Source organism: Mustela nigripes, chromosome 5 (assembly GCF_022355385.1).
Source record: "Mustela nigripes isolate SB6536 chromosome 5, MUSNIG.SB6536, whole genome shotgun sequence".
Lineage (NCBI taxonomy): Eukaryota > Metazoa > Chordata > Mammalia > Carnivora > Mustelidae > Mustela > Mustela nigripes.
The window spans coordinates 133661991-133689882 of NC_081561.1; the positions used below are offsets into that span (position 1 = coordinate 133661991).

Genomic DNA, 27892 nt, shown 5'->3' on the forward strand with positions numbered 1-27892 from the left:
CCCCGCCTCCGACGGCCCCGCCTCCGACGGCCCCGCCTCCGACGGCCCCGCCTCCGACGGCCCCGCCCCTCTCGCGTGCAGTTTTGCTCCCAGCTGGCAAAGACCACAGGCGCACACCGCCCTCTGCAGACTCCTCCAAACCGGGAGCGCGCAGGAGGGAGACCTGCTGTGTGAGATTCTAGGGGTGCTGTGTGTACTGAGCCTGCATGGGCGACCGCGGCCCTCCGAGTCTGGACGGGGGACTGTGCCTAAATCCACTCGGCTTTATTGACATGCGACCGTGCTTGGGGAAGCTCAGATCTTTGTGACCTCAGGGTCTGCTTTAGAAAAGGGACTTGAACTGGGGAACCAGTTCAGACAGTCTTTGGTCCTTCACTTCCAATATCCCCGTCACGTTCGGGTCCCCAGATGCACTTGGGTAGCACAAGGCGGGCAACGCTGCTGAAAAATATAAAAATCAAGTAGTCACGTGCAGTCGTATTTCCACTGACATAACCGGACATCTGAACACATCCAGTTACGAGGACCTGATGATCTCTATATGGCGTGTAGAGAGGCCTTCAGCTTGGATCATGTAAGATCTCGTGAAGATGCATTTTATTTAATTAAATTTAGCAGATAACCTTTTCCTTTACGGAGATACGCTTGACATATAACAGGTTAGCTTCAGGTGTACACAATGATTCAGCACTTGTATATACCGTTCACGGATCACCACCATCTGTCACCATACACGGTTACAAAACTGAGCACTGTTCTGTTCTGTTTTTAAAGATTTATTTATTTGAGAGAGAGAGAGAGAGAGAGAGCACCAGCGGGAGGGGCAAAAGGAGATGGAGGGAGAATCTCAAGCTGACAGCCCAGCTTAGACAAGGTTTCACTGCCCACGCAGGTGGATCCCGTGACCTGGAGATCCTCACCTCAGGGTACACCAGGGGCGAGCGGCTAATCCCACAGCGTCACCTAGGGGCGCCAGAGCAGTAGTGTTTTAAATGGCTTAGTAAGGTTTATCAAAATCCCATCCCCTGGAGACTACACCTGCGTTGTAACTGCCAGCAGCTTCTACATCTCTTTTTTCAGAGTTTCTATCGATTCATTTTTCTCCTGATTATGGAGCACAATTTCTTGCTTTTTGGCATGTCCAGAAGTTTTTTTGATTGGATGCATGACCATTGTAATTTCCACATGGTTCGGTGTCCTTTTTAGAGGGAAAGAGAAAATAATTGGATAGAAAAATAGTTTCTGAATATATATATATGGTTTTAGAGTTATATCTAGGAACCCATTGCTTTCAGATCTAGAACAGAGAAGGAGATAGAACTAAAGGTAAAAATACAAAAGAAGAAAAAAGAAAATAATCCATTATTTCTTGCTATTCCATGAAAAGGAAAATTCATAGAGTTCATGAGGTTGTATATGCATGGGTCTGAAGCTGAAATTTTTAACATCTTAGCCGTACAGGGAGGGGCCCACTTTGGGTTACAGATTCTTCCACCTCAGAGATATTCACCCCATGCAACTGAAGCCACTTAATGATGTCCTTGACAGCATAAGGATTCCTTTCACCTTAGACCTCAGAGAGCTCCAGTAGGCTTATGATAAGGAGAAACTGTCTTGGTGATAAAAATGGACACTGAAGGTATAAAAGTAGATCCTGAAGGTAGCATTCAAATCTTCTAAATACTAGCTGTGATAAAATAATTATTAATATGAACAATAGACACATATGATAGTAGACTATAGCATTAATTAACAACTGTAATGATTTCAAAGTTTGCCAAGCACTTTCAGGTACGTGATTTCATATGGTCTTCACAGAGATCTTAAGAAGAACACAGGACACTTGCTTGTGCTATTGGGACAGTGGAAGAGAGGTCAGTACAGAATGAGACTCAGCTCATGTGCTCCACGGGGGAGATAATGAGGGACAGTGGGAGGGACAAGGTTCCTCAGGAGCATTCATTTCCAATCCTGCAAGCACTGCTAAAGATGCCCCCTCTCTAACTTTAACAGGGTCCCTTGGAGAAAAGTGGAAATGACTTAATGTGTTTACTATGAACACTGGTTATTTCTGGGGTGTGAGATGGGAACAGTGGAGGGGGATAGGTACTTTTTTACTTTATAAGACTTCATATCAGTTGAAATCTTTTCAATGAGGTTGTCATAAAACATTTTACATTTTTTAAAAAAGCAGTCCCTTTCTTCTTCTGCAGTCATAATAGAACAAAGGGGTTGGATTTAGCCTATGAAGTTTGATGAAAAATCCAGAAAAGGGAACACCTGGGTGGCTCAGTCGGTTAAGCCGCTGCCTTAGGCTCGGGTCATGATCCCAGAGTCCTGGGATCAAGTCCTGCATCAGGCTCCTTGCTCAGAGGGAAGCCTGCTTCTCTCTCTGCCTCTGCCTGCCACTTTGCCTGCTTGTGCCCTCTCTCTCTGACAAATTAATAAATAAAATCTAAAAAAAAGAAAAATCCAGAAAAAAAGGATAAAAAGTAACAATGTGCTTTGGACATCAGATAATAGGCAGCAGAGCACCCAGGAGAAGGGATACTAAGGAAGGGATCCTTTCGACTGTCCTGGCTTCCTGCCCAGGGAGGGATTCCAAACTGCAGGGCTGGGCGGGGAACCCAAAAGGAGCCTGGCAGTCTCTCTGAGCAGAGCAGATGGAATTGAGAATTCGGAGGGGGTGGCCAGGTGCCTAGAATCCACAGAGCAGAGTACCGGAGGGGAGACAACTACACAGAAAGAATTCTGGAGATGTGCAGAGGCCCCCTGCCCCACCCCAAGCCTTCCCCAGAGTACTGGTCGACTACATGCATATGAGGAGAACATCCAAGGCCAGAGAAAGAACCACTGGAAAGAAGCAGACAGAACAATTTCCCAGCTGCACAGGCCTGGGAATAGTCGATGTTCTGGGCAGCCTGAGTGGAGAAACCTGTAATTCCAGGGTGCAGGGGTGGAGGGGTGGATGTCAGGGGGAAGGATTACAAAGACGTTCAAGGACACTTGAGCTAGCAGGTGATAGACAGATGTTCATGCCTTGACTGTGGTGATGGTCTCACTGGAGCATGCGTATGTGAAGCCCCATCCGACTGTATACTTGAGTACATATAGCTTATGGTCTTCAATCACACTTTAATAAAACACTGAAAAAACAAGTATCTTTGCATGGTGTATTAGGAGGGAGGATTGGGCTGATTCCGGTATGTGATAGAGCAAATAAATCATGTATCTCCAACTTCCGGTTTTTCTCCTTTCATTTTTATCCGAAGCAAAATATCTTTGTTTTGAAAACATAAACATCAACACCTTATCGATGAATGAAGCATTTGTATGTGAGGACACATATGTCAAAAACTACAAAAACTAGGGCTCACAGAAATGAAGGAGATTCCCCAGGATTAGAAGGCATGTGACCCTTCTGAAGCCTGACTCTCATACAGCCTATCAGCCCGACGGTCATTATACCGTGATTCCTCCTTGCCCAACACTTTCAGAGTCTGCTCTGCGCACTTCCCTGGAAGAGGCAGCCCCAGCTTCCAGGTGCCCTGCGCATGTTGGCTCAGGAAACCAGTAAGGGGCACCAGGGCCAAGCGGAGCCCCTCAGATTCTCTCTCCCAGGAGCATCCAGTACAGAATCCAGAAACATGGAGTCAGAGAGAACAGCATAGCTGGAAAGCCAGGTGAGCTCCCGGGCTCTGTGGAAGGGGAGGATGGAGCCGAGAAATGGCTCAGCAGAGGATGACAAAGGGAGCAGTCTGGAGGGAGAACAGTAAGCACACAGCCCCAGACAGGAACAGAGTGAAGGCAAGAGCTGCCTGACAATGTTAAAGGCCCAGATGGCTTCGCTAAGAGCCTCCTTGCTTGGCTTTAAACTTGGGGTGCTTTTCTCCCTTGCAGGCTGAAAGGTCCCCCAATAGTGAGTCTGTGATCAAAGGAGCAAGGCCGCAACAATGTGAAGGTCAAGCAAATCTTTATTTCGTGGCCAGCATCGAGAATCAAACCGACCGACCGGTAGGGGCCACCTCTTACAGAGAGGGCGACCCCTCCCAGCCTCACAGACTAACTTTTATAGAGCAAAGGCCATGTGGTTGAGCCTGGCCACACACAGGTGGCCAATGAGATTGCAACACACAGAGAATGCTGCACAGTCATGCTAGGTCACACGCGGGTGGCCAATTGAATTACAGTTCACCCCATAGTAGCTATTTGAACTAGCCTATCACCTTGGTCAGAATTGGTGCTGAAAAGGCACCCAAAGTCAGGGCCCACACCCCTTGGTAGCTAGGGAGACAGTATGCATGCCCCACTGATTGGATGTCTCCACCTGACCTGACCCGGCCTTGTATTTGGCTTTGGTACCTGGGACTGGTTTCCCAGACTTGCTTTTAAGAAAGTTCCCCTGGGGGAGGGGGCAGTGTCAGTTTAAGTTTTACTGCATAAACAACAAAATCACTGTTTAACCAGATGGAGCCGCTCTGGCTAAATAGGCCCTTACACAGGCAAGTGATGCAGGTCTGGCCTGATTAAATCTCTGCGAGGCTCCATGTAAAAGAGCCATTGTGCATAAACCTGCGAGATGACTCAGAGGTAGGGCAGATGGGCCCTGAAGGAGGGCCTAGACCCAAAGTCCAAGAGCTCGGAGCAACCCGGCAGCTGGTCTCCCAGGGAATATTTCTCCTTCCTAGGACCAAGCGGTCTTGGATCTCCCTCTCTGTCCGCACCCATGACTCCTGCTTCGCTCAGTCTGGCCTTTTCTGCCCTCCTTGTGCAAAGCCCGAGTTTACCTCACCTCAATTCCAGGAAAGCACAGAAACTGAGTCAGCAACAGTTGGTCCCGGGAGGGAGGTTCTGTTGAGTCTGGTTTGGCCCTTTGTCCCCGCCATCCCCCCAGGGGCCAGTGACTGAGATGCAGAGAACATGAAGGTGAAACATGGCTTCTGGCCCTGCCTTCCCTCCCCCACCGAGGACGGAGTGAGACAAAGGCAGTGGTAAGAAGCTGAGGAGTTTCTTGGAAAGTTGTCTAATCACTGACTAAGTCAATGCCCAGTGTTTGCTCGGACACTTCTTTGATTTTTATTTTAAACTTAAGAGACACTTATAAGAAGTGTTGTGTTGAACCATGAGAGACTATGGACTCTGAAAAACAATCTGAGGGTTTTGAAGGGGCAGGGGGTGGGAGGTCGGGGTACCAGGTGGTGGGTATTAGAGAGGGCACGGATTGCATGGAGCACTGGGTGTGGTGCAGAAATAATGAATACTGTTATGCTGAAAATAAATAAAAAAAAAATAAATAAAAAATAAGTGTTGTGTTAGGTAGGGGCTGCCAAGAACTGTTTTGAGTTCTGCGCAAATGCTGACTTCTTGACTTACAGCTGAAAGACCCTTGATCCGCACCCAAGAAGCAGACACCAAGCCTCCACTGGATGCAAGTTGCAAGAGGTTTATTGGTTACACAGGCGCCTGTGGACGCATCAGCCTTTGTGGGCTGAGCGTGCCGGGATAGATTGGGGAGCAGATTATATAGGGCAAGGGTTGGGGTGACGGGAAGCGAGCTTACAGAAGCAGATGCTTGGTTACAGGGATCTGATTGGTTAACTTAAATCAAGCATTGTCAGGCACTGGGTTTAAGGCAAGGACACAACGGTTTGTTCTGGTGGGCCTTGGCTCAGCACTCTGGAAAGTCCCAGGTACACTCTATTCCTCATTTGTCTTTTCTTTTGACAGACCGGGTGATCACAGACAATAGACATCCTGGTATGTGTTGCCATCCAGCTATGGGAACAATCAAGCCTTCAGCAAGGGGATAGGGGGTGCTTTTGGGAACGTCAGGTTACTTAAACAAGCCTTTAGCAAGGGGAGAGGGGTCTTTCACAGCAACCTTACGCCGCATATGCCGTGACTATCCCCGAGTTATAGTGGGTGGGAATATCCTAATTCACGTAGCAAAGCCAGTCCATTTCTGGGCAACTCTATTATAGTCATTAGAAATATTTTTCCTGGGGCACCTGGGTGGCTCAGTGGCTTAAAGCATCTGCCTTCAGCTCAGGTCATGATCCCAGGGTCCTGGGATTGAGCCCTGCATTAGGCTCTCTGCTCAGCGGGGAGCCTGCTTCTCCCTCTCTCTCTGTCTGCCTCTCTGCCTACTTGCGATCTCTGTCTGTCAAATTAAAAAAAAAAAAAAGAAAAAAGAAAAAAGAAATGTTTTTCCTTATATTCAGTTCTAATCACTTTGTACTTGTCCTAGTTCATTTTCTGGGATCTCTCAGAGCAATCTCTACCTTCTGCCAAGTGGCAGTCCTTCAGATATTTAAAAACTGGCAAAGGACTGCCACTTCTCTCATGCAACTTAACCTGCTTAATATAGCACAGTCTCAAGTTCTTGGTCAGCAACACCTAGGCCAATACTTGCTGGTTGTGTGGCCTTGGGGCAAGCACCTACTCTCTTTAAAGCCCAGGTTGTTTACCTATAATATAGAAACAATGATCTAACCTTACCTCCCACACTGTGGTGAAGTGGGTAGGTAGGCCATTGGCCTCAAGGAATGGTGGGCAGGGTGTGGGGGTGGGAGGGTCTGAGGGGTTTGATGGGGAAAGGAAAGGGACAGTGGGTGGGAGCTGCCTGGCTCGCAGAGGGAAACCACCAGCAAAGCCCTCTATTGCTCACTCCCTCCCCTCCCTTTTGCACAAGTTCATTTGCCTGTCAGCTCCACCATTGTATCTGGTTTACCAAGACTTCCCAGGCTGTTATTTGCAATCATCTTTTGAGAACTTAGGGATGCCTGTGCCTTTAGTTTTTGTATGTCCTGCGTGTCTATTTGCTAGGCTTGCTGCAACAAAGTTCCACTAAAAAGGTTTTGCACTCAATTCCACTGATGGAGGAAAAAAGTATGTCCCGGCCCCAACAAGCAATTCTCCAGACAGTAAGTAGGCAGGTAGCTTACAATTTAATTCCATTCTGACACGGATTATGTGGAAATGGCATTAGATCTCACAGTACAAGGGGTCAATCCTACAAGGCTTCCTGCCTCAACATCCTTCAGATGCCAACTGCGAGTCCAGATTGTCACCCGTGCTCCTGACGGACCAATGATCCCTCAGGTTAAGTGGGTTAAGCCTCTGGCTTCAGCTCAGGTGGCCTGCATCAGGCTCTCTGCTCAGCAGGGAGCCTGCTCCTGCCCCACTCTCTGCCTGTTTGTGATCTCTGTCAAATAAATAAGTAAAAAAAATATATATATTTTAAGTTCTTTTTGGGGGCCCTGAGCCCTTCGTGGCCCTGAGCCCTGAGCCCTGTGTGGCTCTGTTGGTTGGGCGGCTGTCTTTGGCTCAGGTCATGATCCCGCGGTCCCTGGATCAGGTCCCGCATCTGGCTTCCAGCTCCACGGGGGTTTGCTTCCTCCTCTGACCTTCTTCCCTCTCATGCTCTCATTTACTTGCTCTCTTGCTCAAATAAATAAATAAAATCTTTTAAAAATATAAAAAATAAAAAAGTTTTTTTTTTTAAAAATGAGAAGACTGAACATTAGTGTTCTTTTGAACAGCTCAAAGAGCTGAATCATCTCCTACAGCGGTAACATTGCTCCTCGTTGAACCATAGATGGAGTGAGTTATTTTTGTCATCAAAATCATATCTTTGGGAGGGCCTGGGTGGCTCTGTCGGTCAAGCGTCTGCCTTTGGCTTGGGTCATGATCTCAGGGCTTGGGATTGAGCCCCATGTCAGGCTCCCTGCTTCAGTGCAGAGTTTGTTTCTCTAACTGCCCCTCCCTCTGCTCCCGTGCCCGTCTGTCTCTCTCTCTCTGTGTCTCTCTCTCTCTCTCTCTCACACACACACACACACACACGTTTTCTCTCTCTCTCTCAAATAAACAAATACAATCTTAAAAAAAAAAAATAAGAAAGAATCTTAACTTTGGACTCCACAGAGAGCCCCAGGGACTTTGACTTTAACCCCAGAGCTGCCATCTTTTCTAAATTGCTATACTTCGGTTTGTGAGGTCTGGGTGAACCTGGGGAGGACATTATGAGGATGATGACAGCGATGGCAGAAAGAAATAAATTTGGAAGGTTAGAGCAGTGATATAGGTAGGGGACTAGTCAGTGGGCTCTGATGCTGTCTGGCATGTTATCACATTCTCTCTGTCCATCTGAGTCTCTGTTTTTCACTGTGTATATATCTGATTCTATTCAGAAAAAAATGTATAATGTATTTATAATTTAATTCACCATTTAAAATATTCATGACAAGAAAACTACCAGCCTGTCAAGACATTAATGAAAACTGAAATATCTACTTAAAATTTAAAAAAAAAATTCTTGTTGAAATGTAATATTCTTATATGGTAAAGTGTATAAATCTTTTTAATGGTCAGCTTGATGTTTTATTAAAGTGAACTGTGTCTGCATAATCACCTGTCAGATAAGCTTATAGATCGTTTCCTGATCAGGGTCCACTATTCTGACTTCTATTATCAAGGATTAGTTTTGTTGATTTTGAAATTTACATAAATAGAAACACAGAGTATATATTCTTCAGTGTCTGACATTTTCCTCTGAATTTCCTATCTATGGGAATCATTCATGTTTTGTGTAGCAGTTCCCTCCTCATTGATTTCTCCATAGTGCTTCATTTGTAAATATGTCACATTATTATTTATCCTTGCAACTAAGCCAAGTGCTATAGGGCACATTAATATGTAAACAGATAAGTTAATTCCCACATGTCACTTTGCCATGTGGCCTTGTACCTTTGTGTTATGACATCTAGTCAGGTGGCACGGCGGACCTGTGGTTTCCGCACAGCAATAATTTATCTGCACAAGAAAATGTATGTGAACACATAAACATTTCTCATTAAGCCAAAATAAATATATCCCTAGCTCATTTTCCTCTCAACTGAATTAAAAAAAAATGCCAGCAACCTCTCCAGGTCCACCTGACATGGGCAACATCTGATGGAAAGAGCTTCAGAGTAAAGCGAACAGGCCCAAATGATGAACAAATAGCTTCCTTTTGCCAATTCTTCAAAATGACCAAGTCAGCGCATTGCAGGGCCCCTTCAAGGGCCATGGCAGAAGGAGGCTGAGTAAAAGAAGGGTTCTTTTTTTGTCGGTTTTTTTTTTTTTTTTTCAGATTTTGTGTACTTATTTGGCAGAGAGGGAGACAGGGAACACAAGCAGGGCGGGGGGCAGAGTGGGAGAGGGAGCAGCAGGCTCCCCACTGAGCAGGGAGCCCCATGCAGGGCTCGGTCCCAGGGCCCTGGGATCATGACCAGAGCGGAAAGCAAACTCTTAAAGAGTGAGCCACGTGGCGCCCCTAAAGGAAGGGTTCTGAAGCTGAAGACTCATCAGCTTCTCAGTAAACCCACCCGTGGTAAAAGATCATGTATTGGATTGGCAGTCAGATCAGTGTCAGTTTTTGCCAGCTAGGGTTGGTCTAATGCTGCAACTACCTCCTAGTCCAGAGAAGAAATCCCTGATTATAGAACAATTATTGTGACATTACAAAGATTGTTGAGGACATCATACTATCCTCACAGAGCAATCAATTTTTTTCATCAAAAAACTGGGGGAATCCTAGGATAGAGTGCAATAAGACAATACACTATCCAGGAAGTGGATCTGAAACCCTGCCCAACTGTAGGACTAGACACAGTTTCGCCCCTCCCTTCACTGTCCTATTGTGCCACCTGGACCAGCCTCCATCCGCCCCCACTTCAGAGTAACCCCAGCTCTAGCGTGGGTTGTGGGGCTCAACACTAAGAAAGGGCATCATTTCTGCGTGGAGATGGATCAGTGGACAAGAGCTTGGGTGAGACCCATGGTGCACCTCTCCCAAGTCTTTACTAGACTTTGTCCTCTCCCACAGCTAGAGACAGCCTGCTGCACACTTACTTTATTTCATAAAGATGCCAAAGAAGATCCAAACTGAGCTGATGAAGATTGCTAAAACAATCCTTGGAGTTTCCCAGATGGACGAAGACTTGGGTTCTGAGACATTTACTGATGCTGCTAAAACAAACAAAAAGTCAAAGTCCTGTTCAACCTAAGAAAATACCTTCCTGATGATCGCCAGAAGGGATCCTTGCAGGTAAAGGGGCTTAAGAATCTACGTATGCAAATGAGAACTGCAAAATGTATAAAATTGTTGAATCATATTATACATATGAAATTAATATATTCTGGATGTTAATTATATTTCAATAAAGATAATAAAATACCTTCCTGAGCACCTACTTGCCCCAGGCAGCCCATGTCACCTCCAAATTTATTGATTCATGATGTGGCAGCTGCTCTATCCGATCCTGGAGTCTATGGAGGAATGCAGGGCTCTGCCCTGTCCTCATGGAACTCATATTTCTACTGAGGGGACAGCTGATGTCCATCTGATTATCACAGAGTGTGAGATATACACTGTGTGCAGAGCTTTCTGAGGATGACAGAACTGGGGGGGGCTTCATTCTGTCTGGGGGGAGGTGGGGAGGGCTTCCTCAGATGTGGCCTTTGTACTGCTTAAAGGATAAGTAAAACAGAGGAAGAAGAGAAGGCTGTAAGCACCATGTAGCTGGTAGACTCAGGGACCACCTAGAAGTTTCGAGTGACTGGATCATTGGTTATGGGGGAAGGGGGCCCCTGCACAGAGGGAGGGGAATGGAAAGGAGTGCGATAGGAGGGCCTATGGCGGTCACTGCCTCTCCGGTCCACCAAGAGCTCAGTTAGTTGACTAATCCATCAAATCAATTGCACACTCGTACTCCTATCCACACAGAGAATGAAGGTATTTAACCTTCAAAGAGAGCAACCACCTCACCCTGCTCATTTATCTGGGGGCTCCAGCACTTTCTCCCAGTGTTCTAAGTATGCCCCGAGCCAGTGATTGCAGTCTCCCATGGAGATCCTCCTGAAATAGTCAGACAGCCCCTTGTCCTCCCACTCCTCCTTGATGCCTCTGGCTCCAGGGTTCACGACTGTCCAGGTCATGCTCATAGTGTCAAAGAGGAGGGCCGCCTGTCCATTTATGTTGAAGTGCCAGGAAACAGTGGGGCACCGTTCTGCTTCATGCTGACAACACAGCTGGTTGTCCAGGGAGGGAGGACCTGCAATCCACACACAAAGTCATCTGCTTGGACTCTTAACACCATGATCTCCTATGAGGTCCAGCGTGTCTCTGAGGTGGAGCCAGTGTTGAGTTCTTGTACAGGAGCCCCTTCCCTTCACATGCTCCTTGTCTCTCTTGCTGACTGTCTCCCTCACCCCAGCCCCTTCCCCTACTCACCCCTGGTCATGCTGTTCTCCAGTTTTATGTCAGGCAGGATCATCCAGAGCTCTTACCCCACCTCTTCCAGTGTCTCTGTCAGTTTTGTCCATGCTTTGGTGGCATTCGCCTTCCGCGCCAGGAGACCCAAAGGTCTGAAATTGTTGTTGTCACTGTCATACTGAAGGAAGCTTTTTGTCCACTGAGCCCTGAACTTCATAGCAGCGGTGTCCAGGTCTGGATTGAGATGTGACAGTGAGGTCAAGGCAGAGAGAGTGAGAGTCTGTGAAAGAAAAAGCCTGCTGGGGCCCCAAGACTCCCTCTGAAAGGCTCACGGCAGAGGGAGGGGAAAGGCGTCTCCATCCCAGCCCCATCCACTTCTGGATCCTTAGTCCCCACCTTTTACTGTCTGAGCTTCAGGAAAGTACTTTGGTGTTACCTACCATAGACCCCTCAGGGATGCATACTATTACCAGGAGGATATATCTGACAAATACTTTTAGTGACATCTGTCAAGTTCTTAGGTAGAAAAACTACAAAACAGTGTCTGTCTTCCTGGGACTTAAAATCTAGCTCACCAGACAGGACTTTCAATAGAAAGGAAAAAAATAAATAAAAAGACAGTAAGGACACATGCCAAACTCCTGATGGCTCCTGGGGGTAACCAGGAGAGGCTTCCTGGAATAGAGGGTGGGAACTGGCAGGAGAGGGGGAGCTGCCCTATGGAGCACCGTACAAGGAGAGTGCCTTAGCCTGGGGTTCTGGTCCTTCAGAGCACATGGACAGGTTGGCACTTGCCTGAAATGTGGGGAAGCCCTTTTCTCCTGTCTTCCCTCAACCCAGCTAGGTCCCCAGATCTCAGGACACTCACGGCTTGTACCAGCAGCAGCAATAACAAAACAGAACCTGCAGTGTAAGATACTGGCAACATTCCTGAGGAGCGGCCCCTTGGACAGCACACTACAGGACGTGGTTGTGGGGCCCTTTCCAATGTTGTCATACAAGATGGCTGACAGTCCTGCAGGAATCTGACAGAAGCAAGTGGTGCTGAGGGAGAGTTTTGTACCTTTCAAGATAAGATTACTCATTTAAGACAAGAAAGAGAGAAGACATCACAAAGCAAATTTCACTTGAAAAAAATCCCTCTCCACTCTCCTCAAAACCACTCCCAGTCTAAGTGGGGATTGTTGGCAGTGAAGTGAGTTCCTTTCCCCTCCCCCACTCCCCCATGCTGCCACCAACTTCCTGTCTTCCCACACTGCCTCTTCTTCCCTCCCTGATCTTCCCATTTCCTCCTCTGTCTTCCCACATTTTCTCCACTCTCCCCTTTCCCACCCCCTTCTATGTCTACTGGATCTCATCCCTCATGTCTGATTGAGATTCACACTTACCAAGTGCACACAGGTTAATCAAAGGACCTGGAGACACAGGGCACCTAGTCTATCATCAAAGACAGGTTGACAATCTTGAGTCAGCAATGCTGTTGGAGCCAACACGTGTAAACCCAAGAAAAGCCAAGTATTTTATCATTAGAGAAAATCTTGGGGTTCTGGTGTTTGAGTTGTGCAAATTAGACTAAGAACAAAGAAATCTTGGTGTCACTGTGACATTTCTCATGTCATTTTTTCTCTTGAAAGTGCCTCTGAAGACTTAATGCTTTTCAGCGCATTCCCTCCCTCACCTTTACAGCTATCCCTCCGCCCCATTTCATCCAACCATCTTAGCAAGCTCAGGCTGCTATAACAGGATAGCACATGTCAGGCAGCTGAGAAAGCAAGTGTCTATTTCTTACAGTTCCTGAGGCTGGGGAGTTCAAGATCAAAACATCAGCAGATCCTCTGTCCAGTGAGGACCCCTTCCTAGCTCGAAGAAGGCAGTTTTCTCCTTGTGTCTTCAACCTGGTGGATTGTAGCAGGAAACAATAAGAACTTCCTTTTCTTTTTATAGGCAGCAGTGAGGGGCAGCCTCCTATCCTAATTACTTCTCAATGACTCACCTAATACCTTTATGTTAAGGATTTCAACAAGAATTTCAGAGGATAAAAATGTCAAAATGTCAAATACTATTTGTCCTTCCCACAGTTAGGTTTTTCACTGTATGCCTGGTATTCTGCTGGTTATTTAAAATGCAAGTCACTCACATGTGGTGATATCTTGTGAGTCTGGCTTGAGGGCTCTCCTGATGCCCAGTAAGTGGGCTGCATCACTGACCTTCCTTTAACTAGATCAAATGTTTTAGAATCAGCCATCAGTTTTCAACCACCTACCTGGAGGCTACCAATCAGGAAGTCAGGGGCAGCTCTCAAGAGTTATCAGGAATGTCAGGGGCCTGCCTGGTTGCACTCCACAAGGACCCAGATCAAACCAGTCAGACCCAAATGGCGGGTGCCAGGACAAGGAACCCCTGACCAAACAAGAAGAAAAAGCAGGAAAGCCTGTATCACCACCCCAAGTAATAAATATTCCACCCCTAGTTAACAACTGTCAATAATGATAGAAACCCAACCCCTGTGCATTCTCTCTCTCTCTTACTCTCTCTCCCGCTCTCACATTTTGAGAGAATCTCTTTAATAAACTCTCCTGCTTGTGTCATTCATCCACTGTGTTGAATGTCTGTCCTTGAATTATTCTCAAGACAAGACCAAGAACCTTCAGTGACTCCTTGGGATGGGCTGGGTCAAGGTCCCTGAGGCACAGGGTCTCCCCAAGTCGCCTGGCAACAAACAAACTTCAAAGAAAGTAACCATAGACTATGTGCAGGGCTTTCTCTCTGGGAAAGGGACTTATTTGCCCAGACGACTCAGGGTCAGTGTGTCTGAAGGGGTCTGGAATTACATCTAACATTCCCGACTAGTAAAACTGGAGGAACTCTATCTGAGAACACGTTTCCACCCTGGCCTGGCAGAAGGACCACAGATTCCTGTTGGAGCATGTTCCGTGTATGGTATGCTACTTGTGGGTAAGAAGGGTGACTCACGCAGCTGCTAGAACACCCAGCGGGTTAGGCTCATGTACAGGCTATGTGTGACTTTGTCCATCTTAGCTTATAAAGGGGCCAGCATTTTCCACAGTCACTGAGTGAGTCTGAAGTCCCAAACCTAAGCCTAAGCTCTAGCCAGTACCTTAAATCCATATGAAGACATAAACAGCAATGATAAAAGTAGCTACATAATAGACATGACAGACACTACACATTTACTCTTACTTGTAATTAATTGTTTTCTTTTTTTTTAAGATTTTATTTATTTGTCACAGAGAGAGAGCACAAGAAGGGGGAGCAGCAGGCAAAGGGAGAGGCAGACTCCACATTGAGCAGTGAGTCTGATGTAGGGCTCAATCCCAGGACCCTGGGATCATGATCTGAGCTGAAGGAGACACTTAACCAACTGAGCCACCCAGACATTCCTGTAATTGTTTATTTCCTGTTGATTTTCAGAAAAATTGAGTCATAATTGATGTATAACACTGTATCCATTTCAGGCTAAGAACATAATGATTTGATGTCTGTATATTTGCTGTCTGATTTAAAAGACAATTGCATAAGCAAAAGTGATAAACCTGTTTGGCTTAAGAGGTATGTGGATTTAAACTGTATAAAGAGGACATCTGTATAACAATGATGGCACAAAGAGGGAGAGGAAATCAAAGGATAATGGAGCAAGGCTGGTGTTACTCTGAACTAGACTGATTTAGGTAGACCTATTAACTCTAATCCCCAGGGCAACTATGTAAGAAAAAAAATTATAGAAGAATACAGGAAATGAAACAGCAAGCAAATGAAAATGGTTAAGAGTCAAGTGGTTTATTGGATGTAGACCCTGTGGAATATGAAAATGAGGGAACTAAACTGTCCAAGGAAAAACCATTGATGGCTATGCAGGTTTGGATACCACGTTCAGAAGAGAAACTCTAAAAGAGAAGAGAAGCAGGAGGAGCAGATCCCCAACCGTGGCTGTCCAGCAACATTCCCTACCTGCTCCTCATCCATACTAGTCACCCTTGAACCTCCGCAGTCCCAGACACACAGGTTGACCCTGCACACATGGACATCTTGCTTCACACTGTCACCCACGCTGACTCCATCGACCTCATCTGCTGCCCCATAGGAGGGTTCTGGTTTCTCCACATCTTCTCCAGCATTTGTCAGCGTCTTGTCTTCTCGATGCCAGCCATGCTACGAGATGTGAAGTGGTATCTCTCTGTGGTTTGGGTTTGTATTTTCTTGGTGGCTAAGCATATTAAGGAATTTTCATGTCCTTATTGTCCGTTTATACACTTCTTTGGAGAAATGCATACTCCAATCCAGTGTTACCAGATAGATGATTTGCAATTACTTTCTCTCCTTCTGTAGGTTTTCTCTTTTACTTTCTTGATGGTCTCTTTGAAGCACACGTGTTTTAAATTTTGAGGAAGTTGATTTCATCTTTTGCTGTTGTTGTTACTTTTGCTATTGGTGCATTTAAGAAGATCTTTCCAAACAAGCTCACAAAGATTTAATCCTATATTTTCTTCTAATGCATTCATAGGTTTATCCCTTACATATATATCCAATTTGGGTTATTTTTGTGTGTATGGTGTGAAGGTTGGTAGAATACAGCACCCTCACATTTACTGCTTTGACATATTGTTTATTTTGAGAAACAGCTAATGCAGGGGGAGGCTGTCTCTGAACTCCCTTCCCACCCCCCACCCCCATTTGTCTGAAAAGAGATACTTGGAAAGGAACTCACATGTCCACAGTCTCCTGGTAACCAGGATTTACTCATCACAGGAGTGGAGACTAGAAGTCCACAACATACCCAGACAGCTTTGTCACAAACTATTATACCTCTTATCTATTCTTCCGAGGGTTCATTCATCTTTTCTAAAAAATCAGCTACTCTCTCCTAAAAAGACCATAACCCTGCTCCCCATTTCTCTATTAAATATGCCACTTAATCCTTGCTTTTTAGCCCCTTCCAGGAGTCACTAATTTTTCCCTGAATATCTCCCCTGTGTACATTCAGCATATATTTTAATAATAATATATATTTTATATAAATTGTATATATTATATATGTATACGTGTTATTTTTTTTTAAATAAACTTCAGTTTGTTGAGGGGCTGAGGGAGAGAATCTTAAGCAGGGTACCCACATCCCTGAGACCATGACCTGAGCCAAAATCAAGAGTTGGAAGCTCAACTGACAGATTCACCCAGGTGCCTCACCTTGATTCTTAATCTCCGTAGCATCTCCTGAATCTGGCAAGAAATGAAAAGGATGTAATCTCCAACAGGCAGGAAACCACCTTCTTGTCCACCGCCTTCTTGTCTTAACAGTATCTGGAGTTCTCCTAATGTTTCTTTCGTAATTATATTTGGCAAGTGATGATTGCTGAGATTACTCCATTCACAGACCTAAGACAGATGATGGAGGTGTGGATGGGAGTGTTGCAAAGGCAAACAGAAAGTGAAAATCCTTATCTAGACTTGAGTACTACAACGAAGTTGTTCCCAGATCCTGGTGTTATCAGTTTAATGAAAACACTTTGTTCTTTCCAAATTTACTGATCCTCTGTCACGAATAGTCACTAACCATTTTCTGGGACACACAAGTGGACAAGGGATGGGCCCCTTAGGAAGGAGCTCACGAATCAACAAAGGAGACAGACACATAGCCTAATTAGGACACAATGGGACACTTTCTGGGCTCAGAGCTTTCAAAGCTCAGAAAGGGGGTGATGCATTCTATCTAGAAGACGTGGAATGTTTTCATCGGAGGTGATTTTTGAGTGAGTCTTCAAGGATTATTAGAATTTGACCAAGTAGTGTGTATGGAGAAAGAGAATTCTAGGCAGGGGATGAGCATGAACAAAAGGCCAGAGGCGTAACTGTGCACTTTGATTTCAGGAATTCCAGGTGACCTATCTGTCAGTTATTGAGGTAGAGGATCTGCCTGCAGTGGGGGTATTGGATGGTGGGGCCTTGGGGAAGTGACTAGCCCAGGAGGACAGGCCATGAACAGGCCCCGAGTTCCCTGGATCCTTCTACAATGTGAAGACACAGTGAGAAGACAGCTCTCTACCAACCAAGCAGTAGACCCTCACCAGACACCTGCTAGAGCCTTGAACCTGGACTTCCCAGATGTCAGAACTGTGGGAAAACATTTTCTGTTGTTTATAAACCACCCAGTCTCTGACAGTTCGTCACAGCAGCCCCATGGGATCACGAGAGGGAAGAAGGGAGTTTGAATCCTAGTGTCTGTGATACCAGGTACCATGCTTCTGGAAGGTAGGACTGGTGCGGAGGAGAAAGGCATCTTTTCCCAAGACGCTCACACAGTGTACATACTGATGCCCGCACAGTAGGTCTAACAACACGTGGGGAAGGCACCGGCTATGTTGGGAGAATAGCATCAACGCAGCCAAGGCCCCCACAGTACCTGCTCCTGTCTAATAACATAGCCGAAAAAATGAAGCCCAAACCAGAAAGTACACACATATTTTTCCATAAATACCCTGGAGTTGACTGGTTTCTGGCCAGGAAGAGCCTTTCAGGAAAGCTGGGAGGCCAGCCCTGAAGTACCTGGAGGATGAATGGGCATGAGGGGGGTGTGTGGGCTGTTTTGCCTCTGATTTTCCCAGAGCTTGCCTGTGGGCAGATGCCTGGACTTGGTGTGAATAAACCTCCACAGGGTGCAGCTAGCTGGGAAAGCCATCCACCAGCGCGGGCCCAGGGCCCAGAATCCTCTCCCTGGGCCACCCACTGCTGTTGCTGCTCCAGGAGGGCGCTCCGGGATCAACATGGCCTTTAGTGTCTAAGCGTGGGGCCTGGGGGTCAGCCAGCCCTCTCCCCCAGTCCCCCTGTCACCCTTTCTCCCACAGGCAGCGCTGAGGACTAACAGGAGGCAGGAGACCTGAGCAATCCTGGGGAGGAGGAGTAAAGTGGAAAGGGAGAGGCTGGGGAGCAGGGCAGGGGCATAGGAAGGCCATGGGGACTGAAACAGGAAGTCTCCCCACGAAAGCGGGCAAACAGCAATGGGCAGGGTGGGCGTGGAGAGGGGCGAAGGCCGGAGGGCTGGGCCCCCACTGGGGTTTGGGCTGGCACCTGTCAGCTGTCCTGCCTCACTTCCAGCAGCCATTGTCCCTCTTCCTCCCCCTGCCTCCTTGCATTCCCTTAGCCCACTTCTAATTTTACACCCCCACCCCACAGTTTACACTTCAGAGAGAGAGAGAGAGAGAGAGCAAGGGAGAGCACGTGTGTGTGTATGGGGCGGGGGGGATCAGAGGCAGAGGGAGAAGTAGGGTCCGCCTGGAACTCCAGGTGGGACTGAACCCAGGACCCTGCGATCATGACCTGCTGAGCCACCCAGGTGCCCCGCCCCCCTCTACTTTCTTGTAGGGCAGGAGATGGACCCCCCTTCTGCCCTTTGGAGGGTTAATGGATTGAAGAGACTATCACTGCTCAGGCAACAGGCAGACTCTCTGAGGAGCAGACACTAGCAGGGCAGACAAACCAGTTCAGTCACCGGGCATGGGTGGGACCGGCTCTGTGGGGGGAGCGCTGCCAAATGCCAGGGCACCACGTGGCAACGGCTCCCTCAGCCTTTGTTGGGTAGAGTTTTTTGGAAATCAAGGAAAATCACTCTCCCCCTCCTCCTCCCCCCCCAACACACACCCACAAAGAAACCAGAAAAAAATCAAAGGAAAGGGACACCTAGTTTCTCCACCATCCCTCCCCTTTATTGGCTCCATTATAATTTCACTGTGAAGCTATCCCACCCTGTTGATGATCAAGGGCAAGATGAGTCAGAGGGAGACCACCCAACACTCCATGCCTCTTTAGTAGACTTCTTTATATACTCACTAATTGTCATCTGTAATGACCCTGCCCTTTCCACATCAGAGTTCACTTTCCACACTTAGACCTCCTCTATCAGACACGCATGCACCCCTACCCCCTGCATTTCACACTATCACCACCCTCCACCCTGACTGTGTGGCTCCACACAGCCTGCACCCCAAAGCCCCACAAAGAAACATGTCCCCCTACATAGCCTTCCTGTTTCTTACTCACCCTCCTTCGGCACACACACAAATCACCCCTCACAATGCCTTCGGTACAGAAGGTCTCCTCATGCCTCCTCTACTGCATATCCTTTCTCCCCTACTCTCCAGCCTGCTTGCCTCACACACCCAGTCCACACCCCCTACAAACACACACTTGTTCCCCCCTCCCCACATACCTTTGCTTCCTCACACTCGGTACACACATACACAAAGTCCTGCCCCGCCTGCCGCAAAATTCTTCCACACAAAAGATTCCAACTTACTTCCACTGCAGTCTCCAGGGACTGTTCTCTCACAGGCATTCCTCTGACACACACTTCCTGGTACACAATGGTCCCGCCCAAGTTCATCCTACTCCCCACATGGCAGACATCTAGCACACCTTCCCCTTCCATCCCATGTTGGACCTGTCCAGAGACACAGAGACAGTTTTTCAAGAAACACTTCTGGGAAACACTACAGGCACATACACACGCACACACACATGCACACACAAAACTTGACAAAGTTTTCTCACATAAATTGGTAGGTGTCTCTCACACTCACCCAAATGAACCTTAAAAGTCAAAAACCAGTTATTTTATTAGCAAAACAAGTTTATTCAGGAATAGCAGAGGAATTGCAATTTGAGACAATCAAACTGTGGCAAACCATAGGCAAGTCCCAAGAGAGAAAGGAAAGGTCAGCTTTGATGAGGGTTTTGGAGTATTTGGGGGAGGGTTGTTTTCAACAAAGTTTATTGGAGAAGAGCCAGAGTTTGTGGTTGCGGAGATTTCTTTTTGGTGCCAAGTGGTGGTAAGTGGGTTGTTGCTAGGGTAGGGGGAGGTGTTCCTTTTTTTTTTTTTTTCTTTAAGCTTTATTTATTTATTTGACAGAGAGTACAAGCAGTGGGAGCATCAGGCAGAGGGAGGGGGTGAAGCAGGCAGCCCAACTCATAAGATTCATAAGAGACTCAATCTCACAAAACAAACCAAGGGTTGCTTGGAGGTAGCGGGGGCGGGGAGGGATAGGTTAATGTGTAAGCCTGATGATTCACAGAACTGTACCCCTGGGGCAAATAACACATTATATGTTAATAAAAATAATTAGAAAATAATTAGAAAAAAAAAAAAGAAGCCCTACAGGGCTTCTGCCTCCATTTTTAAAAAATTATTTGTATAATTTTTACAGGTCTCAGAATCATCAGGCTTACACACTTCACAGCACTCACCATAGCACATACCCTCCCCAATGTCCATAACCCAACCACCCTCTCCACTCCCTTCCCCCCAGCAATCCTCAGTCTGTTTTGTAAGATTGAGAGTCTCTTCTGGTTTGTCTCCCTCTGGATCCCTTCTTGTTTCATTTATTCCTTCCTACCCCCCCAACCCCCTACTCTGCCTCTCAAATTCCATTTTAAGTGAGATTGTTTTTGTTTTTCTTTTTGTTTCTTTTCACACCCGAGAGACTCCCCTGGTGTTCCCTCACTCTCCTTGCTCTCACTCTTCCTCAGTCACAAGTAAATTAGTGTCACTGCCACAATACATTTTCCTCTCTCCATCCAGCACATCCCTCCCCCCACACACACCCTGTGAGTCAGAGGATGTCCACGCCCCTCCCCCATGCTTCTTTAGTTGCCTTCTTTATAGACTGGTTGTCATCCCTAATGACCCTGCCCACCAGAGGTGGTCTCCCTCTGAGTCCTCCTGGCCTTGATCATCAACAACGTAGGATGGCTTCATACACTCTGGCCAGTCCTGCCCAAGATTCTGGGCCCTTCAGCAGTCTCAGATCACACTCAGGTCTTAAGGGAGGTTCTTCAGGGTCTTCAGGGAGGCCAGGAGCTCTGCCCCAGGCCTGAGTTGGAAATCATTAGGTATTTATTTAGAACCTACTTGGATGACTGCTACTTTCGATGTTCCCACCCTATTTCTCAAGCTGCTGCCCAGGCCATTCTCTTATGGTCAGGACAGCCTTGACTGTCACCAGAGGTTGGGAAGGGCCACACCCTCCCCAACTGCCTCCTTTCAGGGATTGAACTCTTTGAACTCCAGGTCACATCTCTCCAGGTCACATCTCTCCTAACATTAGATGTCTCTTCCCAATGACGAGATCTGTAGGGTGCTACAGCTGCCCCACCCAAGTCAGAGCACTGCCTACATGCTCCTGGCCTCCCTGAAGAACCTAAAGAACTTGCTCACATGCTGACACTCTCATCACCCACCTGTGACAGGGCCCTGGTGGATGCAGATGGCAGTCTGACTCGGACCAGATTTTCTTTGCTCCCTCCTACACAAAAGTGCAGAGTGCCTGTTCAACACCCTGCCTAGCTCTAAATCAGAAGGGGCACCAAGCATTGGTGTAGATTAATGCCCATGGACAGTATGGACTCAAAACTTCGAGCTTGTTTTACTCAAGTGAAGGCCATATGAAGTAGGAGGGCTTAGTCCACTTTTCTCAGCCCTCTGGGGAGAGGGCTCAGCAGAGTGTGAAAAGGGTGCATGTAGCATGGGCACCTGGTGGCTCAGTGGGTTAAAACCTCTGCCTTCAGCTCAGGTCATGATCTCAGGGTCCTAGGATTGAGTCCCGAAGCAGGCTCTCTGCTCGGCAGAGAGCCTGCTTCTCCGTCTCTCTCTGCCTGCGTCTCTGCCTACTTGTGATCTCTGTCAAATAAATAAGCAAAATCTTTAAAAAAAAAAAAAAGGTGCGTGTAACAGACAGAGATAGAGATGGGTACTGAACCATGATGTAAAGAGGGGGGACTTCAATATAAAACAGGGACTGTAACAGGAGACGCCATATGGTAACCCAGGGTCTCAGGGGAGGGGGGAGCTGAGGAAGGACATACTTAGAAGCCCCTCTACTGTTCACTCCCTCCCCCTTCCTTTTTCATGTGTTCCTTTACTTGTCAGTCCACTGTTTTCCCCACGTGGTCCAGGAATTCCCCAGGTTGTTGTTTACAGTCATCGTTTAAGACCTTCGTGATATCCAGGGGCACCTGGGTGGCTCAGTCAGTTGAGCATCTGACTCTTGATTTCAGCTCGGGTCATGATCTCAGGGTCGTAAGACTGAGCCCCATGTCGGTCTCCACACTGAACCTGGAGCCTGCTTGAGATTCTCTCTCCCTTTCCCTCGGCCCCTCCCCCTACTTGTACTCATGGTCACACATGCTCTCTCTTAAAAAAAAAAAAAAAAGACCTTAGTGATCTCCATTAATTATTTCATCTTTAATCAACATAGAATCCATTTCTGTATTGTGTGTTAGAGATTCCCTGTGAGTTACGTGGAGAATGAGTTGTCCCTGTGTCATATGATGGTTAGCCTGTTTTTCACCCATATTTCTTGCCACTTCTATCAGATATCAAGTGTCTGCACATACTTCGGTCTTCTTCTTGGCTCCCTTTTCTGACACTAATCTTTTGCCTTCCTTCCTGGATGCCAATCCCCTTTGCTACTGGGAATGCAGCCTAAACCCCAAACTTGGTTGGGGAAGTTAAGCCCTTTTCTGGCACTTTCTATTAAAAATGACCATGAACTGGATGGCTGAAAACAACAAAAGTTTATTCTTTCACAGATATGGAGGTAGAAGTCTTGAAGACAAGGTGTCAGTCAGGCAACGCTCTCTCTGAAGGCTCTAGGGGCGATCCTTCCTTGCCCCTTTCTAACTTTTGGTGGTTGCCAGAAGTCCTTGGCACTGTGTGGCTCCAAGGTCTGCCTCTGTCCTGACATGGCCTTGTTCTTGTGTATTATTGTCCGCACATGGCTTTCTCTTCTTTATGTGTCCAAGTTTCTCTCTTCTTAAAAGGGCTCAGCCATAGGATTAGGGCCAACCCATATTCAGTATCACTTCATCTTAATTGGATTCCATTTCCCAACATCCTAACCCCAAATAAGGTCTCATAATGGTAAGGGTGGACACAATTCAGGTCACGGCATCCATACAATACTACCAATTGGTAGTATTCTATACAACTATGACCTAGAAATAAAAGAATTTTAATAAATGTCCAGGTGAGTCTCATCTGAAAGAGATAGCACATGTATTTATAATTTAGTTCAATGCATCATTGAGTGTATTCCTGACAGAGGAAATCTTCTGGTTTGTCTACACAGTAATGGAACTGAAACCTCTACTTAAATATTTTTATTTATTTATTTTTACAGATTTTATTTATTTATTTGAGAGAGACAGAGAGAGTACAAGCAGGGTGGGGAAGAGAGGCAAAGGGAGAGAGAGCAGCAGACTCCCACTGAGCAGAGCGCCCAATGTGGGGGATTCCAGGACCCCAAGATCATGACCTGAGCTGAAGGGAGGTGGTTAGCCAATTGAGCCACCCAGGCACCACTCTCCCCCTCACTTATATTCTTTAAAAACTTTTTTGTTGTTGAAATGTAAAACACCTCCACAGTGAAGTACGCTAACCTTTAATGGTCAGCTTGATGTATTTTTATTTATTATTATTATTTATTTATGTATTTATTTTTTGTGAATAAAGCAATAGAAGTTTATTAAGTGAACATATAGAAAAAACTCTCAAGAGTGAGAGGGTTCCCGACAGGTTTATTTAGCTTGATTTATTTTTAAAAATGAAATTCACCTTGGGGCACCTAGATGGTTGAGTGGCTCAGGCATCTGACTTTGGCTCAGATCATGATATCAGGCTCCAGGGATCGAGGCCCAGGTCCGGGTCCTCACTCAGTGGAGAGTCTGCTTGTCCCTCTCCTTCTGCCCCTCACCCTGTTTGTACTCTCTTTCTCCCTCTCTCCCTCTCAGATAAATAATAATAAAAAATGGAATCCACCTGTACCATCACCTATCAGATTAAGTGAGAGATCATTACCAATCAGAATCCACTATTCTTGATTTCTATTACCAAAGGTCAGTCTTGTCTGTTTTTGGAACTTCATAAATGGAATCATAGACTATATATTCTTTAGTGTCTGGCATTTTCCTTTCAATATTTTGTTTATGAATTACTCATGTTTTTTTTTAGCAGATTATTCTTTATTTCTATTTAATGATTCCTTTGTAAATCCATCACATTTTATCCTTTCTTCCATATGGGGTGACAGAGAAAATATCTATTGTTTATTTTTTTTAATGATTTTATTTATTTATTTGACAGACAGAGACCACAAGTAGGCAGAGAGGCAGGCAGAGAGAGAGGAGGAAGCAGGCTCCCTGCTGAGCAGAGAGCCCGATGTGGGGCTTGATCTTAGGACCCTGAGACCATGACCCAAGCCGAAGACAGAGGCTTTAACCCACTGAGCCACCCAGGCACGCCCAATATCAATTGATTAAACATGGACATTGATTGCCATGTTAATCCAACCTGTAGTCTTGTGTTCCATGTCATGATATTGGTCCATCAGCACAGTTGACTAATTTCTGTTTGTGTAAGAGTTGACTAGGTCTATAAGGGAAAACTGTTTTTCTATACTCACAATACTTCTGACACCATTTATGTTTATTTCCCACACTAAGCAATTCTCCAGCTCTCTGGAGCTACCAACTGGGTGTCCTACAATTTAATTCAATTCTGATGCTTACTACCCAGAGTCATTGCAGATCATACAGGATAAGCCTCACTCTCCAAATCTACCTGTCCCCACCTGCTTAAATATACTTGCAGGGGGTAGGTCTGCATATTATCCAGTTAGGACTGACTTAGGCACAAATCAAGAATTCCCATGATTGCGACCTTGATCATTTGCTATAGAGTTTTATAGAATTTAGGCAAACACTTTATTATCACTGATTTTCTGTAAAGGATATTTTAAATACAAATGTAATACAAATTGACCAGCCAGATGAAAAGGCGCATAGATCTGCAAGGGTCCTGAGTGCAAAAACTGTCCCTGTGGAGTTTGGGGTATACAATCCTCTTGGCACATGGATATGTTTGCCAATCTTGAAGCTTTCCAAACTGCTTCCATGAGGGTTTCTATGGAGGTTTTATTATGTAGGTATGGTTGAGTAAATCATTGGCCATTGGTAATTAGCTCAATCTCCAACCCTTCTTCCCTCTCATGAGGGGTGTGTGTGTGTGCACATATGTGCATTCGTGTTTGGTCTGAGTTCTACCTTTTAATCACATGGCTTCTCTGGTGACCATCTCCCATTCTCCAAGGTCAGCTCATTAACATAAGCTCAGGTGTGGTGCAAGGTGCTTATCATGAGTAACAAAAGACACTCCTCTCATACCTACCACACAGGAAGTTACAAGGATTTTAGACTCTGTGCCAAGGGAGGTCTTGTTGACTCAGTTGGTAGAGCACATGACTCTTGATCTCAGGATTGTGTTCAAGCTGCATGTTGGGGGTAGAGTTTACTTAAAAAATTTTTTTTTAAATAATAAATACACCAGTCTTCCTAAAAGAATCTTTTAAAAAAGTGATTTGTTTATTGATTTATTTTAAAGAGAGAGAGAGAGAACACACAAGCAAAGGCCCAGAGGGAGAATCTAAAGCAGACTTTCTGCTGAGCACAGAGCCTGATGCAGGGGTTGATCTCACAACCCTGAGATCATGATTTGAGCCAAAATCAAGAGCTGGATGCTTAATGGACTGAGCCATCCAGGTGCCACCCCAACAATAATCTTAAAAAGAAAAAGAAGAAATTCTGTCAGGAATTAGGACCAAGACCACATATACCTACTTTCCTTCCCTCCTTCCTTCTTCCTTTTTTTTTCATAGTTTTTCACAGTTCATAGTTCTGGAGGCTGGAAGTCTAAGATCAAGATCTTGGTAGGGCTGGTTTCTTTTGAGGTCTCTCTCCTTAGCTTATAGTTGTACATCTTCTCCCTGTGTCTTCATAGGACCTTCCATGTGACATATTTGTTCTATGTCCTCTTCTTATAAGGACACCAATGAGGGGCACCTGGGTGGCACAGTCAAATTGAACAGGTGACTCTTGGTTTGGGTTCAGGTGGTGATCTTGGGGTCCTGGAATTGAGCCCCATACAGACTCTCTTTCAAACAGACAAACAAATCTAAAAAAAAAAAAAAGACACCAATCAGATTGGATTAGGAGTATACTCTAATGGCCTCATTTTAATATAATTATCTTTTCAAAGGCCTTGTCTCTAAATACGGTCACATTCTGAGATACTGGTGAAGTTAGGGCTTTACATGTGAATGTGAAGGAACACAATTCTGGCCACAAAATCCTAGCAATAACTTAAGTTGTATAAGAAAGTGACCATTATTACATAAAATATCTCACTAACTGAAATAAATATATTCCTCCTTTCCCTCTTAACTGAATCTAAAATTTGCCAGCAGCCAGTCCAATTCCATCTGACATGGCAGGCGGGATGTCTGACAGAAGGAGCATCAGAGTGAAAACCTGACAGGCCTTAGTGATTGTGAGCAAATAGCTTACTTTTGCCAATTTTTCAAAATGACCAAGGCAACATATTGCAAGGGCCCCTTGCAGGGCCATGGGAAGAGGAAGCAGAGTAAAGGAAATGAAGCTGAAATCTCATTAGCTTCTTAGCAAAACCCACCTGTGGTAGGAGATCTGTGGCAGCCAGATTGTCACCAATGTCTGTTCTCACCACTGGAGGGTTGGTTTAACATCATCACCTTTTGATGGTCTAGATAGACCTGCCAGATAATGGAACAGCTGTGACATTACAAAAATTAGTGAACTACATCAAGCTATCCTCAGAGAGCATCAAAGGTCTACATCGAGCTATCCTGAGAGAGCATCAAAGGTCTAGGGGAACCTTGGATTAGATTGTGACAAGATAACACCCGGTCCCCACACGTAGATCCAAGAGTCCACCCCACGTTAGGAGTAGACACTTGGTTTGACCCTCCCCTCACTGCACTATTGTGCTGCCTGGACCAGCCTCCACCATCCCAACATCAGAGTAACCCCAGCCCCAATGAGGGGTGAGGGGCTCAACACTGAAAGTATGTCATTTCTGTGTAGACATGCATCAGGGACAGGGACTTGGGTGAGACTCATGGCTTACCTCTCCAAGTCCTTAGCAGACAGCATTCTCCCCCACAGCCAGAGGCCAGCCTGCTACACACTTTCCTGGTTTTCTAAGGATGCAGATGTAAATTAAGATTAAGCTGATGAAGATTGTCGGATGATCCATGCAGTTTCCAGGAGGGATGAAGGCTGGTTGGCATCTAGAACATTTATTGATGGTGCTAAAACAAACAAAAAGTGAAAACCTTCTCAAACAAACAACAACAAAAAAACCCTGATGCTATCAGACAGGATGCTTGCTGGGGGGGAGTTGGTGAAACAGGTAAAGGGGCTTAAGAATCCACTTGATGACCACTGACTAATGTATAGAATTGTTGAATCATCATATTGTCCATGTGAAATTAACATATTTTGCATGTTAATTGTATTTCAATAAAAATAATAAAATACTTTCCTGAGCACCCACTTTCCCCAGGCAACCCATGTCACGCCCAAATTTATTGATTCATGATGTGGCAGCCACTCTATCAGATCCCAACCTCCCCGCCTCCCTAATCTCACATTCTCCCCCACCTTCTCTCCACCTGATTTCCACACTCTAATTCATACACAGGTGTAACCCCTACACAGTTCAAGCCCCACACTGGGCTTAGCCTAAGGTCAAAGTTC

The 27892-nt window shown here is 46.0% G+C and overlaps 1 protein-coding gene and 1 pseudogene across 1 annotated transcript in view; both read right to left on the reverse strand.

Moving 5' to 3' along the window:
• The window catches only part of LOC132018727 (low-density lipoprotein receptor-related protein 11-like), an 11695-nt gene extending 1444 nt beyond the window's left edge, over positions 1–10251 (reverse strand). The window contains 1 exon segment of the mRNA XM_059401593.1: positions 10234–10251. Coding sequence (XP_059257576.1) covers positions 10234–10251 — 18 coding nt within the window.
• On the reverse strand, positions 9952–12619 carry LOC132018728 (retinoic acid early transcript 1E-like; annotated as a pseudogene).
• Positions 12620–27892: the final 15273 nt, after the last annotated feature.